Source organism: Rhea pennata, chromosome 1, assembly GCF_028389875.1.
Source record: "Rhea pennata isolate bPtePen1 chromosome 1, bPtePen1.pri, whole genome shotgun sequence".
NCBI lineage: Eukaryota > Metazoa > Chordata > Aves > Rheiformes > Rheidae > Rhea > Rhea pennata.
In genome coordinates this window covers 152688503-152703484 of record NC_084663.1, presented here as the reverse complement: position 1 = coordinate 152703484, position 14982 = coordinate 152688503, and the positions used below count along the sequence as shown (strand labels likewise).

Sequence of the window (14982 nt, the reverse complement as noted above, 5' to 3'; positions counted from 1 at the left end):
TTATCCATCATATCTCAACTTCTTGAATATATACATAGACCAAATGCAGACATTAAAAGAGGAAGATAAGCAAGTTACATGTGAATGAGACCTTGTGTCATGAGACTGGGGCTATACATCTGACAGCATCTACCATAATAGTATGGTCTACATAGTGCATCAGTGTGTTGCTGCCTGAGACCAACAGAGAAGTATGGTAGTCTTGCCAGACATCTGAAACAGGAGCTTAAGTGGTGAGTTCCTAAAGCCTCAAAACATTAGGACAGGAGAATGGAGTTCTCTGCTTTATATTATCTGCTTGACATACCACTGGTTACACTAACAAGTGTAAGTAAAATGTTAATCCTTTTTACTCAAATACATTTATTCCCTCCTGAATGCCATATTTGCTCCAGTCCCTACACACTCTCTTGACCCCAAAAAGCAACACGCAATGAATTAAGTGAAGGAGCAAAGTACCTGTATGTGGAGAGGACAAATGCAACATAATGAGCTGATGGGGGGAGAAGATAGCCTGGGTGGTAGGGCTTAAAGGTAGGTGAAGGGTTCTTTTGATTTATTTTTAACATCTGCTAGATGAGAAGTAGTAGAAAACTCTGACTTTCTTGAGTAGTATTAGGCATAGCAGATTAAAAGATAGCAAGTCTTGGAATCCAACATTTTATGTCTGGAAAAAATACAGTTTTGTTTTCAGAGATGCTTATGGCAACTAAAATACTTTACTTTGTAGATAGAAGAATAGGAAAGCTAGTAGCAAATCAGGGTTTGAAAACTCCCTCTAACATTTCCAAAACAGTCTGCAAATAAGTTACCTGATTATCTGCATTTTTCCATATTAATGTTGGTATTTGGTCTATATATGTGTTTCAAAGAAGCCAGGCAACACTGATAGTGAATAGTTTGGTACAGTTGGCTCACTCCCTCTTCCTAGAGTAACTTGTTAAGATAGCTTTCTGCATGCTCTTGGATATGTAAGAGTAGTATTTTGAGCTTACAATTGGCATAAAAAAATATAATATTAAATCTCAGGTAGATTTCTATAATACCTCATAAATGTTTTTGTTTTTTCCTCCTTTTTGCTATTTTATTGATGTTAGCAGGGAAAAAGAAAGTGGATGATTAAGAATATTGCTGGTATATATAGTATTCATGGGGAGAGTGATTGATACCATTGGTTTGAATAATGCTTATAATGTATTTATATCTTAAATACTATCACATTACCTCCATAATCCTGTACCTGGAAAGTATGTGTGCATTTAGCAGGGAGAGCAGATGACCTTGATTTAGGAAAGCACTATACCAATTTTCTTTTAGTTTGTGCACATATTCCAGAATCTTCTCATGCAATTATGCTATTACTTTAGTCCTGAGTATTTCCTGAGTGGAGATGCTGATTCTGCCAGAATGTTGGATGATTATGTAGTACAGATAAATGTTAATTGATAGTTAGACTCAGAGAGTATTGTGATATGTAGTATAAATTGCCTGTATAGATGCCACATGTAACCTAAGCAAGTCCAAAACCAGCTCTTGCTTAAAAGTACAAAACTAGTGCATTAAACCACTGGCACTTTCATCTATTAGCACAAGCCAATTGTAGAGAATTCTCTCTGTTTGAAAGTACAGGGCAAAGTAGTTGATTTTTTTTCTATTTTCTTAAAATTCCCATTAAAAAATCCTGACTGAAAAAGGTCAGAGATAAAAAGATATATCAGTAATCAGTGCAAAATGCTATATAAACCTGATAAAAAACTCAACTTGAAAAAAATCCTCTGTGTCTTCATCTGTTCTCTAAAAAACCCATTATCAGCTTTAGAAATTGTATGTAAAATTATGCCTGATTCTGTAGGTCTTAATATAAAATTAATTGCACTGAAAGTGGTTGATTGTTCAACATGCAGAGATTATACTTCTACTTGAAACAAATAGCCAGAGTGGTGATCTAGTGAGAGGCATTAATATTCCAAGAGTATAATAGCCCTATGGGAGAACACAATTTTAGAATTCTGGGTTCTGAAATTATCTGTTTACTATATATTTGCTTTTTCTTAACAGAATGCATCAAGGCACTGTCAGGAGCACATCTCCGAATTCACACCTCTTGCCTGTCTGAAAAGCCCAAGATACAGGAGCAGTGACTGCAGCAGTTCCCCAGCAAGAAGGTCTAATTCTCGTTCTAAAAAAATGATGTTTACGCACTGGAGAGGCATTGATTATTCAGTACTTCCATCTGTCTTTGGCTATTCAAATAAGCATTGTCGTTCCAGTGCAGGCTACCGCTACAGTGGGTCAGGTTTGGAAACATCCGTATGACAGAACACCAATTCAAGCCTTTAAAAACTGGTTTTGTGTATTTCTTTTTTTGCAAAAACAGGAAACAGACATCACGGAAATATATTAAACTATGCTTCGCTTTTGCTGTCTGAAGTAATGTTCAGACAAACAGGATCAAAAGCTATAAGTATGAAACCTTCCAGGCCAATTGGCCTCTTCTGTGTTTCAAACTACTGGAGCAATGAACAATCTGCACAGTCTGGTACTGTGAGACTGATAGCACTAAAAATCCTTCGTTCTCTGTCAAGAGTTTTGTGTGTTTTATTGCTTCTGTCATCTTTAGTCATTTCCTTTGTTACTTGAAGTGTATAGTTTCAGTCAGTGAGCTACATTTTGAGATCAACAGTTTTAATTTTCAGCCAGAAGCAATGACCTCAGTTATCACCAATGAAAGTCTCCTAAAGCATATTTAACAAGTACAGTTTCTGATTTTGCTATGTCCTTTTTCTTTCTTTGCTCTTTCTGTAGAACAAACTGGTGTTTCCTCTGTGCAAATCTGCTTTCAAGAAACACTCTCTAATACTCACTTCCTTGTAAGTGGCCAAATCAGGGTTATGTATGGTTTTTAGTTTTTCCCTGTAGAAAGATAGGCAAAATAATTCTTGTGTCGCATATGCACTATTTAAAGTCAAGTTGGCTGTTAAATAGGTAAATATGATCAGTGTTGGTATTTACTCAAAACCTGAATGTAAGCATTTTGCCTAAAATGTCTTTGTGAATTTGTCAAAGATGAAAAATTAGCCAGTGCTCTCACTTCTTTTCTATCTCGGTGATTTTAAAGTATGCGTAGTAAAAAGAAAGCTTGTTTTTTTTCAAAGCCTTTTCTTAAAAAAAGAAAAAAGGAAAAAAGGCCAATTTTTCCTACCTAGATATGAGTCTTTTACTATCTGGCTTTGATCCTTTTAAATACAGACTAATAGGCTCAGCAGAGGTTATTACAAAGCAAGTACACAACTGTTAACTTTTGCAACCGAACCGCTAGGTGGCATAAGGCTGTTCACTAATGAAACAGTTCTGATAGAAATCAGTTTGACAAGGATTGTTTGAATTATTTTAAGTATGATAGCCAACTTGAACACCCGTTATCTCTGTTGCATTTATGTTACCTTGCACTAACTTTACAACTAGCTCTATCCTTGTCTTGTTTCTTTAGTCCAGTGTTTTATTTTGGGGTGCAAAAATATCTGAAGGATGAATCTTATTCCAATCAATTTCAGTAAACCTGGTGTTTATAACTGGTAAATAACCATAATCATTAAATAATTCTGGGAGGTTATTAGCTAAAAGATTATTTCTATATGAAAACAAAATGTCTGGAATCAGAGCTACAGCCTTTATTGGAAGACTTGACCAAGACATTGTTAGTTGTCTTTTTTATGGAGTAGGATGGTAGCGGAAATCATTTCCCTTTTTGTGTTTTTAAAAAAAAAGTAGAAACAAAATAATTTACTTAATTTACTTTTTAATTTACTTAATTTACTTTTTAATAAAAGAAAAATCAACTTACTGAGAAATGTTCCTTGCAATATTCCTAATGAATTTCATATTAAAAAACACTGAAATATTATCAATATGAGCTGGGACAAACAGATACACTGTAAAGTGAGTAGTGAAATCTTTAGTATACCAAAGATAAAGGAAGAGAACATCTAACAGTGAGCACCACAAATGCATTCATTGTCCTTTAAAGTGGCACGAAGGTATTTTTACCATTTAATATGTAGCACTTTTCAGTTTCAAAGAATGTCATCATAACAGTAACAATCTGAAATACAAAAATATGTATATGAGTGTGGATGTGTACATATGTATTTGCCATTGCATACTTGAATATTGGTCAGTTAGCACCGTCCCCTACATAAAACACTGGTGTATATATTTTAAAAAAAAATAATATGGGTATAAATTTTATACCAGTAGCAGTGACAAATTTCTTGTGTGTAGTTAACAAATTATTTGTAATGTATTTTTTAGAAATCTTAAAATTGCCTTTGCACTGAAATATTTTTCATACTGTAGCTATTTATAAATCTGTTCTACGCATACATTTGTTAACACACCATTTCTTTCTTTTTTTTTTTTTTTTTTAATTTTGAAGACTTTTTTTATACTTTTGAGTTTTGGCCACCTAAACTTAGCTTACAGTGGAACTGTGGCTGAATGTTAAAATTTTGATGAATGTTAAGTTAGAAATATTGTTCTATTGCTCTGCCAGTCTTGCCCACACTATTCATGTTTTGTTGTTTGTGATAGCAGTGATTAGACTGGTATACTTTCTATACTATACTGCTTTTTATTCTAAAAAGCCTTCTGCTTTTTTACTTTATTCTGATTTCCATCTTTTAGCCTTAAATAAGGAAATTCTTGCTTGATGTTTTTATAAATGCTGCATTCCTGTTCTGCCTACTAACAAAGCAATTCATTGCAAACTTCTTGTGACCCAACACTTAGAAATTATTGAAAATATTATTCAGGCTGAAACACCTATATAAGTACTTGGGGAATTTTAGTTATACATGTCATTCTGTGAAAGGGGAAGGATGTTAAAATTTAAGTGGAAGTGTCTGCTTTGATGTAGCAATACTTTTACCTTCTTCTTCAGAGCTAGAGCTACTGTTTGTGCATTAAAATAGACCATTTAAAGGAAAAGGCATGTAACAACTCAGTTTCACTTGATGCATCTTTGCTTCAATCCTTGTTACTATTGCCATGCAAACCTAGTCCACTGCGGCAGGTGTTAACTTGGAGTTTCTTTGTAAATGGATCAGACGATACGAAGATGAAAAAGAAGTTAGATCAAAATGAATTAGAAAGTTTTATTAGGGATGGGACACTGAAAGGAGGCGAGTTTTTATATATTACAAAAAGAATTAAAGGGGAAAAGTACAAAAATCTGTATATCTTCCTAACCTGCCTTGTTTAAATTGTTGCAGCTTTAACAGCATAATGTCTCCATAACTGCTTCTATAAATGTCTTGAAACTGGTAAGCACTAACCAAATGTATGTGAAGACTTAGAAAGTATTTCAAGCTTTTCAGTCACTGAAGCTCATATATTGCTGCAGTGACTTCTGGCAAAAGACTTAGATCTTTTCTGTTTCATGATGTACAATAATTAATATTGTTTGTTCAGCCACTTAATATAAAAGCTTACAGTTTACTTTCTTGCTTGCATAACCTGTTTGTCTTGATCCAACCGGCTTGCAAATATAAAAGGAAAAAATAGCTTAATTAAGCAACTGCACTACTTTTCTTTTGGAAGCCTATGGGATCATTGTGCTCATGCTACTGTCTCTGTTAAAAAAGCTTTAATGGAAATTTGTGAAAGTATTATGGAAGTGAAAAGGTATGTGATTCTACTTTGCAGAATAATCTAAAAATCAGTTTATATAGCTTTATTTTTTTTTAACCGTATGAAAATACACAATTTTAATATGCATTGTCTCTGACACAAATTCTGTGGTATGTATACATTGCATTTTAAATGTCCTTCCATGATCTAATGTAAAGTAGAATCTGCAGAAGTGCTTTCTAGGGGTTGGGGGTAGTTACCTGTGCATTTAACATTAAAGATGTCTGTAGTCATCAGCACCAAATACTGACATTTATTTTTTAATTGAACAATTATAGGTGCATTTATTTGCAAATAAATCAGACTTCAGATCTTATGCCTAGATTATCCTATACCACTTCATATATTTGATTGAGGAGTCAGTGTGTGAATACATTACTGTAAAGTTTCTTTTCAGTGCAATTTTTAACTTTCATTTCTGTAGATAACTTGTTTATATTCAGTCACATTTTGGATCTTTATGTAGAGTATATAAGCAGGAGACATGAATCTGCTTGCAATAAATTTAAAAATTCAAGACTGGTTTAAGTTGGTTCATGAGTAATTAAAATAATTTAAGTATGAATATGAGATGATTTCTTATTAACCTGTAATAAAATATAAGTAGATAACAGAAAATTAAATAAGTGTTTGGTTCTGTTTATGAATATGCCTGTAGTCACATTTATTTTAACAGTATATGTTGCCAGCTGAAAAAACTAGCTAACAAAAGGGAAAAATTAAAGAAATGTGAACAGTGTGGGCGTTGTTTCAAAGTAACTACAAATTGGTACCAGTCTAGGAGAGCTTAATTCCTCCCACATAAATTGGATTAGTGCTAAATTTCACCTTTTTAGCTAAACTATAAGCTACAGATAAGAAGATCAGTATTTCCTTATGATTCTGCTGTCCTGAGTGATTTCTCCTTTCTCTTGCAATATTGGCAATTTAAGAAACTTAATTAAAAGGTAAAAACAGTGGGCTTTACCATCTGAGTTGGTAGCAATGTTCACAGATTCTCACAAAATGAACTGATAGCACAAAAATACCGTCATTTTCCTTCTTTCTTTTGATGGTACAATATTATAGGACTTTCTGTATTTTTGAAACTGAGAAAGATTATACAATATATTCACATAGTCAAACTGAAGCTCTCCTAGAGAGCTTCCACAAAGAAAGTAAGAGAATTAGGTTGGTGGCTCCTGCTTTCTCTCTCAGGTGACATAGAATATGTAGGCACCTTGTTTCTGTATTTAAAATTTAATGGTTTTGAGTACTACTATGTAGCTGTCATTTTCTCAGTTCCTAAAATATGGATTTTAGAGTAATGGTTTTGAACTTTTTATCCACATAATCCAAGCTTATTGTACCTATTTACTTTTTGTTAGTCAAAGAATTTTGGTTATCTGTTGAAAGAAGTTCGGGAGAAGATTGTCTGTAAAAGAAGATTAAAATGGATGTTTTTCACTTTCTTTATGAAATGAAAAAAATGCACAAATTGCAATTGCATAAAAATATTAAATAGAAGCTAGTTCTGAAAAAAGAAAATGATGATGCATATGAAATGCTATAGAATAATTACAATTTCAAGAAGAACACAGAAGAGGAGCAAATCATCTTATAAATAGACAGGTTTTAATTTTGCATGTGAAATATATTTACTTATTTAAAGGAAAAAAACACTGATAGAAAACCAGTGATTTCTAAATAGTATTAATTCTGAACTGAATACTGTACATTTGTCTTTAGATCTTTAAATTATGATCTTTTAGTAAGTTACATTATAGAATTAAAGAAAAAAATCATATTCTAGAAGGAAACTACAATTTTATTTCTTCAATATATGCAATACTGCTCTATAAAATCTTTAGTGAAGTTAATTCTAGTATGAAGTAAGATAGTTTGAAGACAGATGGAAACTTCATGTTTTTGTTTTCCACTTACTCTGATTTTCTCCACTGATACTTTATAGGAAGTTAAAAAGAGTAATCAGTCATTTGAATAACATTTTGTTGTTGTGTGTTTCTTATTTATAAGTCCTTTCATTTTTATTTCATTCAAATTCTAATGCAAAAATAATGGCCATTCAGGGGCTTCATTTACACTGTTAAATGATAGCACAGGGATGAGAACAGGTATAGCCATTAATTCATTTCATTATATGGGACAGTTTATTAGAAGCTTAATAGTTTCCCATATATGTTTTGATGTTTTATCTGAAAATTCCAGTGTGTAATTGGTTCTGAGACTGTCTTCTTTAACTTACGAGTCTCCAATAAGGTAATAGTGGTGACTCGTAGTAACTATTTTATTTTCTATTTAAAGAAGACAAGGAGTAGTATTCAATTCTAAACTACCAAAAGGCTTGCTGTTGTTACACCTTTTGTTACTTCTTTCAGTTCAAAAATCATAGTGCATCATGCTTTTAAAAATATATATGAAGCAGTGTCCTGCTAGGTTCACAGTCTGAGTATTGGGATTATATCAGGAAGAACTGTTAATGTCCAGTCTCCTTATTTAATGCATGAAAAACAAAATCTGCTTCCTGCACCTAACAAGAAAAGCAATGTTAATAGCTGTTCAAAAAGCTCACCATTGCTTGCCTTAAGATTTTAAATGTATTTTGTAAAGTTACTCGACACTGAAATGTTAACATCAAATCCAAAGAAAAATCTGAAAGCTAACCCTATCGAATAAGGTAGTAAGTTCTAAGTTTTAGAAAAGAAGGCGGAAAAAAATCGAGGTCCATTCAAGACCATCAAGTAGTATGTTGACTTTTATTTCAGAAAATGCTTCCAACCAAGCAACAGGAGTATTCTCCTATGAAATGTTAAGCAGCTTGCTTTTAAGATGATTATAAACTGCATAACTGGGGGAAATTGTCAATATTAATTAGGCTGAATGCTAACTGCTTATTCCTAGCAATGAAGGAGTATTGTGTTCCCTTTCATTCTGAGGAAATTATTTCCCAGAGAGAGTTCGCCTTGCTGTGTACATTTCAGGCACAAACCCAAAACCTAAAGCTGAAACAGTGATAAAGCTCAGTAACGGCTGAGGTCTACTTGGCTTCAAAGTGAATCTTCATAGAAAGTCCAAATTATTTGTCAGTTTAGCCCAAAAGAACAGAAGCATCTTGAAAACTAAGGCTGTGGTTTGCAGAATGTCAGCACCACGTGCATCATTGTGTTGAATGGGCTCAGGGAACTGGTCTGGATGGAAAAAAAAACGGAAGATGTTTCCAAATTAGACTGTACTGCAACATGAGTCAGGCTTCTTCACATCCTCTCAAACAGGACCTAAAGCAAATGACTTGGTATGCACCTTCCTTAGAGGCCCTTAACTTCTGCATGATGAGGAGAAATGCACAACTACCTGATAACTTCTAACCTCTCTAGGTATTTATTAGAAGCAGCTGTGCAGAAGATGCATTTGCATCCATATTTTAGTGCATGACCAGAACATTCTGCAGTTAACAGTATGATATTTTATTTTTCTAAATAAGTGTATTCAACTACTTTTATTTTCCATTCAGAAGTCAGCATAACAAGCAAGCAAAAATCCAGAGCACTATTGCTTTATAATAAAAGAAGAGTAAAAGCTGGTCAGTTCCACACACACACACACACACACACACACACACACACACCCCCCGATGTTGCTCATTTTCTTGTTTTTGTTTTGGTTTTCTAGTGCGTGAACGTTTACTAGCAGGTAAGACACACTCTGTAAGACAGTAAGTTAAGCTTTAGGAGAACATTATTCTTAAAATCTAGATGTACTTATAAAATTGCTTTGGTAGTTGAAATCTTCATACTTGTATGAAATTTACAGTCTTTGCTATCATCTGCACAGAATAAAAAGTTGAATTCATGGTAATGCACCAAGGAGCTTTTAATAGACAGTGATTAAAAAGATTCTAGAAATCATAGTACCAATGCTGGTTAACTCAGCTGACCTCAACTTCAGAAGCCCTGCTACTGCCAGTAGTAGTACAGACACTATCTGAGGTTTCCTCATTGTGTTATTCCTGTTTCTTTGACTTAAAAGATGACTCTTCAATCTCTTCCACATGATACATAAGTGATTTGTCCTCAAACATATTTTTAATTTAGTAACCAGTGGTCATCTTCTGCCTACAGCTGGCCCACAATGCTGGCCTTGACCAGCTCTGTATTTTCTTGTATGCTTCCCTCAGGATTATGATGATTAAAAAAAAAAAAAAAAGGGAAAAAAAAAAGTGTGAAAACCTTAGGGACTCAGTATTAGGTAAGTGAACTTTTAAGAGTATCATTAGGCCAGCAGTACCTAGCTGGCCTCTTTCTGTCATCTCTTTCTGGAATGTGTAATTCAAAAGTCAACGAAAGCAGTCAGTGTGAATCCTTTAAAGACATAGATACTTCACAGTTGTGGACAGCTACCCATGGCAGTTGCAGGATGAAGCTACAGAAGGCCAGAAACTGAAAACAGTCTGTAAAGTCCATGGTTGTAAAGCTAGGCTAAGGAAACTAAAGACCGCAAGCCAGAGATGCTGGAGAGCAAACACAGACGAGAGCAAAGAAAGTACTAAGGTAATCCAGAACCTTGTTCTTACATCCCCAGGCAATGGAAAGAGACTGTTAAACACAGTGTGGTAGAACATGATTGTACATGATTTACAAGGAGGGCCTTGGTTATTAGAAAACTGACTGTCCCTGGCTATGTGGATATTGACAGCAGTATGCCTGGAAGCAGGGACTAGTACCCAGCTGTCCCCAGAATAATGGTCTTTGGACTCACCTCATTACAATCTGAAGGCTTGCTTTAATCTTTCTCATTAAAATCTCTCCTTCAAAGTCAAAAAGGCTGCAACAGTAACACAGTCAATGCTATTTATTACCTGAAATCTAACATGTCAATGCTATTTTTTATATTTTATAACTGCATTGATCTGAACTATGCACTATAATACTTTTAAGTTACAGGATCTAGAATATACCAGATGAAACACAGCTAGAAAGATTCTGTCTTTCATTTGCTAGTCTTGCAGTATAGTATATTTACAGATATGTCCTCTCAACCTTATCTCCATCCTAATACAGTTTAACTGTAATAACACTTGCAATATGCTTTGCAGTTACACATTGCAAGCTCTTTATGATCATGCTTAAAACATGATCATAAAGAATTGATAGCTCCTCAGTCATGTAAACTGACATATTAGAAGCAGTCTCCCTCCTGCTGTTCACAGTATATCTTGAAAAAGTTAAAATCATGCTCTACTGGTAAAGAGGTCCCAAATAGAAAAGCAAGAAATTTTAATGCTGGCAGAAATTAATTATTTGCTCTTTCATCTTATAATGCTAGGATGTGGTAAAAAAAATGTAGCAAATCTCAGATGCAAGATTTTTAGAGCAAATAAACTAGAATAGCTTCTCTAAAAAAAAAAAAAAAAGAGAGAGAGAGAGAGAGAGAGAGAAAGAACCTGAGCAGTCTATTTATTTTAAATTCTGTGTGCAAAAGTAGGTTAATACACATGGTTGGTTCCTGCAGTCTGTGTTTACAGCTTGCACTGTATTCAGTTTAATGTGTTGATCGAAGGATATGAAGAATTTGAGGAAAATTGGAGAGGAACAACTACTGTGATCAGGCAGCAGGAGGAACTTAAAAAAAGAAGCAAACATAAAGATTTAAGAGAGAGATGGACACGTAGGTAAGTAAGAAAACTTGCAGGTGCAGAAAAGCTTTATGTAGTTGACAATTACCCATCCTAAAGAGTTTGACTAGGCTTTCAGGCTTTACTACCTGCTGAACTCTTGTTCTCCTTATAAATCAGGAATGGGATACACAAATTTACGTGTTGCCTTTTTGGCCTCCTCCTTCATCTTATAAGTTGGAATATTTTTGTTTCCCTCTGGAAGTCCATATTTTAGCACTCCAAACTTCCATTCTGAAAGAAGGAAACTATTACATCCACATTTGAGCAAAGCATAGTCCAATACATGGTAACAACAGGAATCTCTTTTTTCATGCTGCTGTTGAGGATTTTCAGCAAGAAAACCAGTAGTTCTGAAGCAATATGGTCACCACCACAATGGTTACTGCCCTACTCACTTTCATCCGAAAAATATTTGGACATTTGCACACAAACACCACCAATATACACAGAGAAGCTCCTTTTCCCCCCTCTCTGTTTCTCTTTTTGGCCTCTCTAGCATGATGAATCCTTGTTAAAATGTGGTTTTCATCCTTACTGGAGACAGAACCAGCCAGCGAGTGTTTTATGAAAGGGTAGTTTTGTATGTAAATTACACATAGAAGATAAATAACCTCTGTCCCTTTCCCCAGGTCTCTTTCTAAACAAAACCTCAAAATAACCTCATCCATCTCTTCCTCTGCTAAAATTGTGTATGTTTCGGAAATTAACCCTTTTTCTATTGAGTCCATTTATGCTAGTTGCTCAAAAAGGGTATGTGGTCTCATGCAAGTATTTTATCATTACAAAAAGCTGTAATTTGAAGCTATTGGAAAAGAGGAATGTTTAACCCATTGAATTTATTGCAGAGTGCCTGTATACTAGAATTTTGGCTTGAGTGACACTTTACCTGACCACTGACATGTTTAAAAGGCTCCAGAGAGAATTTTTTTTAAGAGCAACAGTATATGGAGGACAAGTGAAAAGGGCAATTTTCATACTTACCCAAAGATTTAGAGGTAACATGAAAAAGGAGTGGATTTTAAAATGTTGACCAAAAACCAAAGAAAAACAAAACCCAGAAAATTCTCATTTATATCTGAAAGATGCATTTCCCTCGTACTGCATCCATCAACACATTTCAGTAAGGTTCCACATCCTGACCTGTATTTGTGGCAATATGCCATTGTACTGGGACCATGAATCTTTCGACCTTAGCATATCTGAATAATGCTCATGCACTCAACTTTTGCTCCTTACATTTCCAGATGTAGTTCATGAGAACCATTTGCCAAGTCTTTAAATATTTTCAAGTATTTGTGAACATTTAAATACTTTTTTTAAAAAGTTGTAAGAGTGTGCTAATTTTACTAGCAGCTAATCTACACATCCAAAAAATACCCAATCTTATCCATTCTTTAAGAGACGTTGTTACTTTAGAACAATAAATAATTGGTTTTTAGAAGGAGCTTATGTTTTTCATAAGGTTAATATCAACTTTTTTATCACTTCAGTTTATGAAGCTTTATATTCCCCTAACTTTTCCCAGAAGTGGAACACTTAACAATTCTGATTTATCATAATTAATTTTATATCCAGGCATTAAGCCAGGGCAATGTTTGGAATTCTATTGCTTTTAAGGAGGAAAGTGCATGTTGTGCAAAAAGCCCAGACCACTGTTTTCAGGCACTATCGATCTCATGATACTCTTGTCTCTGATCTATCTTGTAGAGAATCCTGCTGGATTGTTGTGGCTACCATGCAGTGATGGTTTTCTTTTTCTTGTTAATTAAAACTCATTTGAGGAAGTTCAGTTAGCTGCAACAGAAGTTCTGAGATCTTTATAAAAAAAACCAAAAATGCACATCTGCAGCTTTTCTTCAAAGTCAAACTATTTTAATATAGAACCCATTTTCCCTCTTTTCTACAATCAGTTTTTCCTTTGTCAGGAAAGACACGTAGGCTTTCTACAGGGTTTGGTTTTTTATGCACGTTACCTGCTAGATTAGGGGCCCCTCTTGTATTATTTATAACTTCTTTGCCTACAGGAAATCCTTATTAATCTGGGCTCACATATGTAATGTATATGCTCCCTCATCTACCATGGCAAAAACACAGGGTCACTATTAATAATGCAGTAGGTCTATACAGACAGCAGTTTGGACAACCCCTTCTCTTTACATATTAAGATTCTTGATTCCTTCCAACAGGATAGAATATTGTCTCCTAGCATGATTTTTTAAGTGAGCCTACTAAAACAGGAGTTAAAACTCTTTTTAGTATCTTGAAAAATTCAGTTAAAATCCCATCTGTGTTGTTAGTCTTTAGATAACAATGTTCCCTTCCTCCTCTGCCGTGGGTCTTCCTAGGCATTTTCTATCTTTTAAGGCAGGAGTAGATACTGGAGAAAGTCTTAACTCTTCTCCTTTGGATTTTGTCTTTTTTTCTAATTCCCTGTCTCTTAACTCCCATGAACAATCAGATCCATGAACACTGAAATAATTAATTTATAGTGTTTATCAATTCCAGCAGTAGTATCATTCAGAACAGTATTTGAACAGTATAATATAACACTGTTCAGAATGACAGCATTCATCCTCTACATAACATTCAGATTTTCTGTTCTTCTAAAAAATTTGCTAGCTCTTTAGATACCTTCTTTACACAGACTTCAATTGTCTTGATCTATCAAAGGCTGAGTTAATAGCTATACTAAAATTCTTCTCCCCTCAAAAACAATTCCCACATCCTAAATACATTAACAATTCTAAAAAGAAAACTTTACAGGATATAGTAGACAGTGGTTGTTAATTTTCCATTTAGATGACCTTTGATCAGAAGGTACCTGTCATCTTCAGCCACCAAACACTCTGTAAAACAACAAAAAGATGTTAAGAAAATTGCTACTTCCAGTTCACTATTCTGGGAGCAGTGTGGAAGTTGTGTCCTTGCTATTCTCAGGTTTCATCACATACCTACGTAATGTTCTTGGCAATAGCACATGAGGCTTATCTTTACTGCTTGTGAAACAGGGCCCTTCGAATGCTAAACAGATTATTTTATTGGTTCAGCTCTCCACCATAAGTTGATCAGATAGCAGCATGTTATTTTTTCAGGGGTCAAAAACCCTGATCTGGGGTATTTCATGTATAAATACAATCCAGGTATCTTGTTCTCTGTTGAGGTAGAAATCCTTTTGACCATACAGAATAGGAACATGTGGATGCTATATTAAAATATGTTGGCTTTGAAGTCCATGTTTTTGCCAAGTCCCTGACAATCTCTTTCCTTAACTATTACAGACTGCTCCATTAAGTGTCAGTCTGAAACTCTGATCTGTAGTTGGTGTTTCCAACAGAGCAGACAGCAGCATGTAGGGCTTCTATGTCCCATTGCAGCCCAAGGCACACCATGTTCCTAGTCACAGGAACCTCTCCCCATCTGCATAAGCCAAGGCAGGAGTTATGTGGGAGATGAGTATTTGAGCAACTTAACATCAAAACATGATCCAAGAAACCAAGGGACACTTACAAGCTGCAATGTAGGTGTCTAAGTTCCCATTATAGCCAGCAAAAGATCCTCTGTTGAATGGTATGCTGAGAATTAGAATAGAAAATAGTACCTATGATGTGTTTAATCATGAC

The 14982-nt window shown here is 34.6% G+C and overlaps 1 protein-coding gene across 1 annotated transcript in view; it reads left to right on the top strand.

Annotated features, from left to right (window-relative positions):
• Positions 1–4272, top strand: part of ATP11A (ATPase phospholipid transporting 11A) — a 138029-nt gene extending 133757 nt beyond the window's left edge. Inside the window, exon 29 of the mRNA XM_062575480.1 lies at positions 2059–4272. Within this exon, the coding sequence (XP_062431464.1) occupies positions 2059–2316 (258 nt within the window). The 3' untranslated portion in view covers positions 2317–4272. The remainder of the gene's footprint in view (positions 1–2058) is intronic.
• The last annotated feature ends 10710 nt before the right edge of the window (positions 4273–14982 follow it).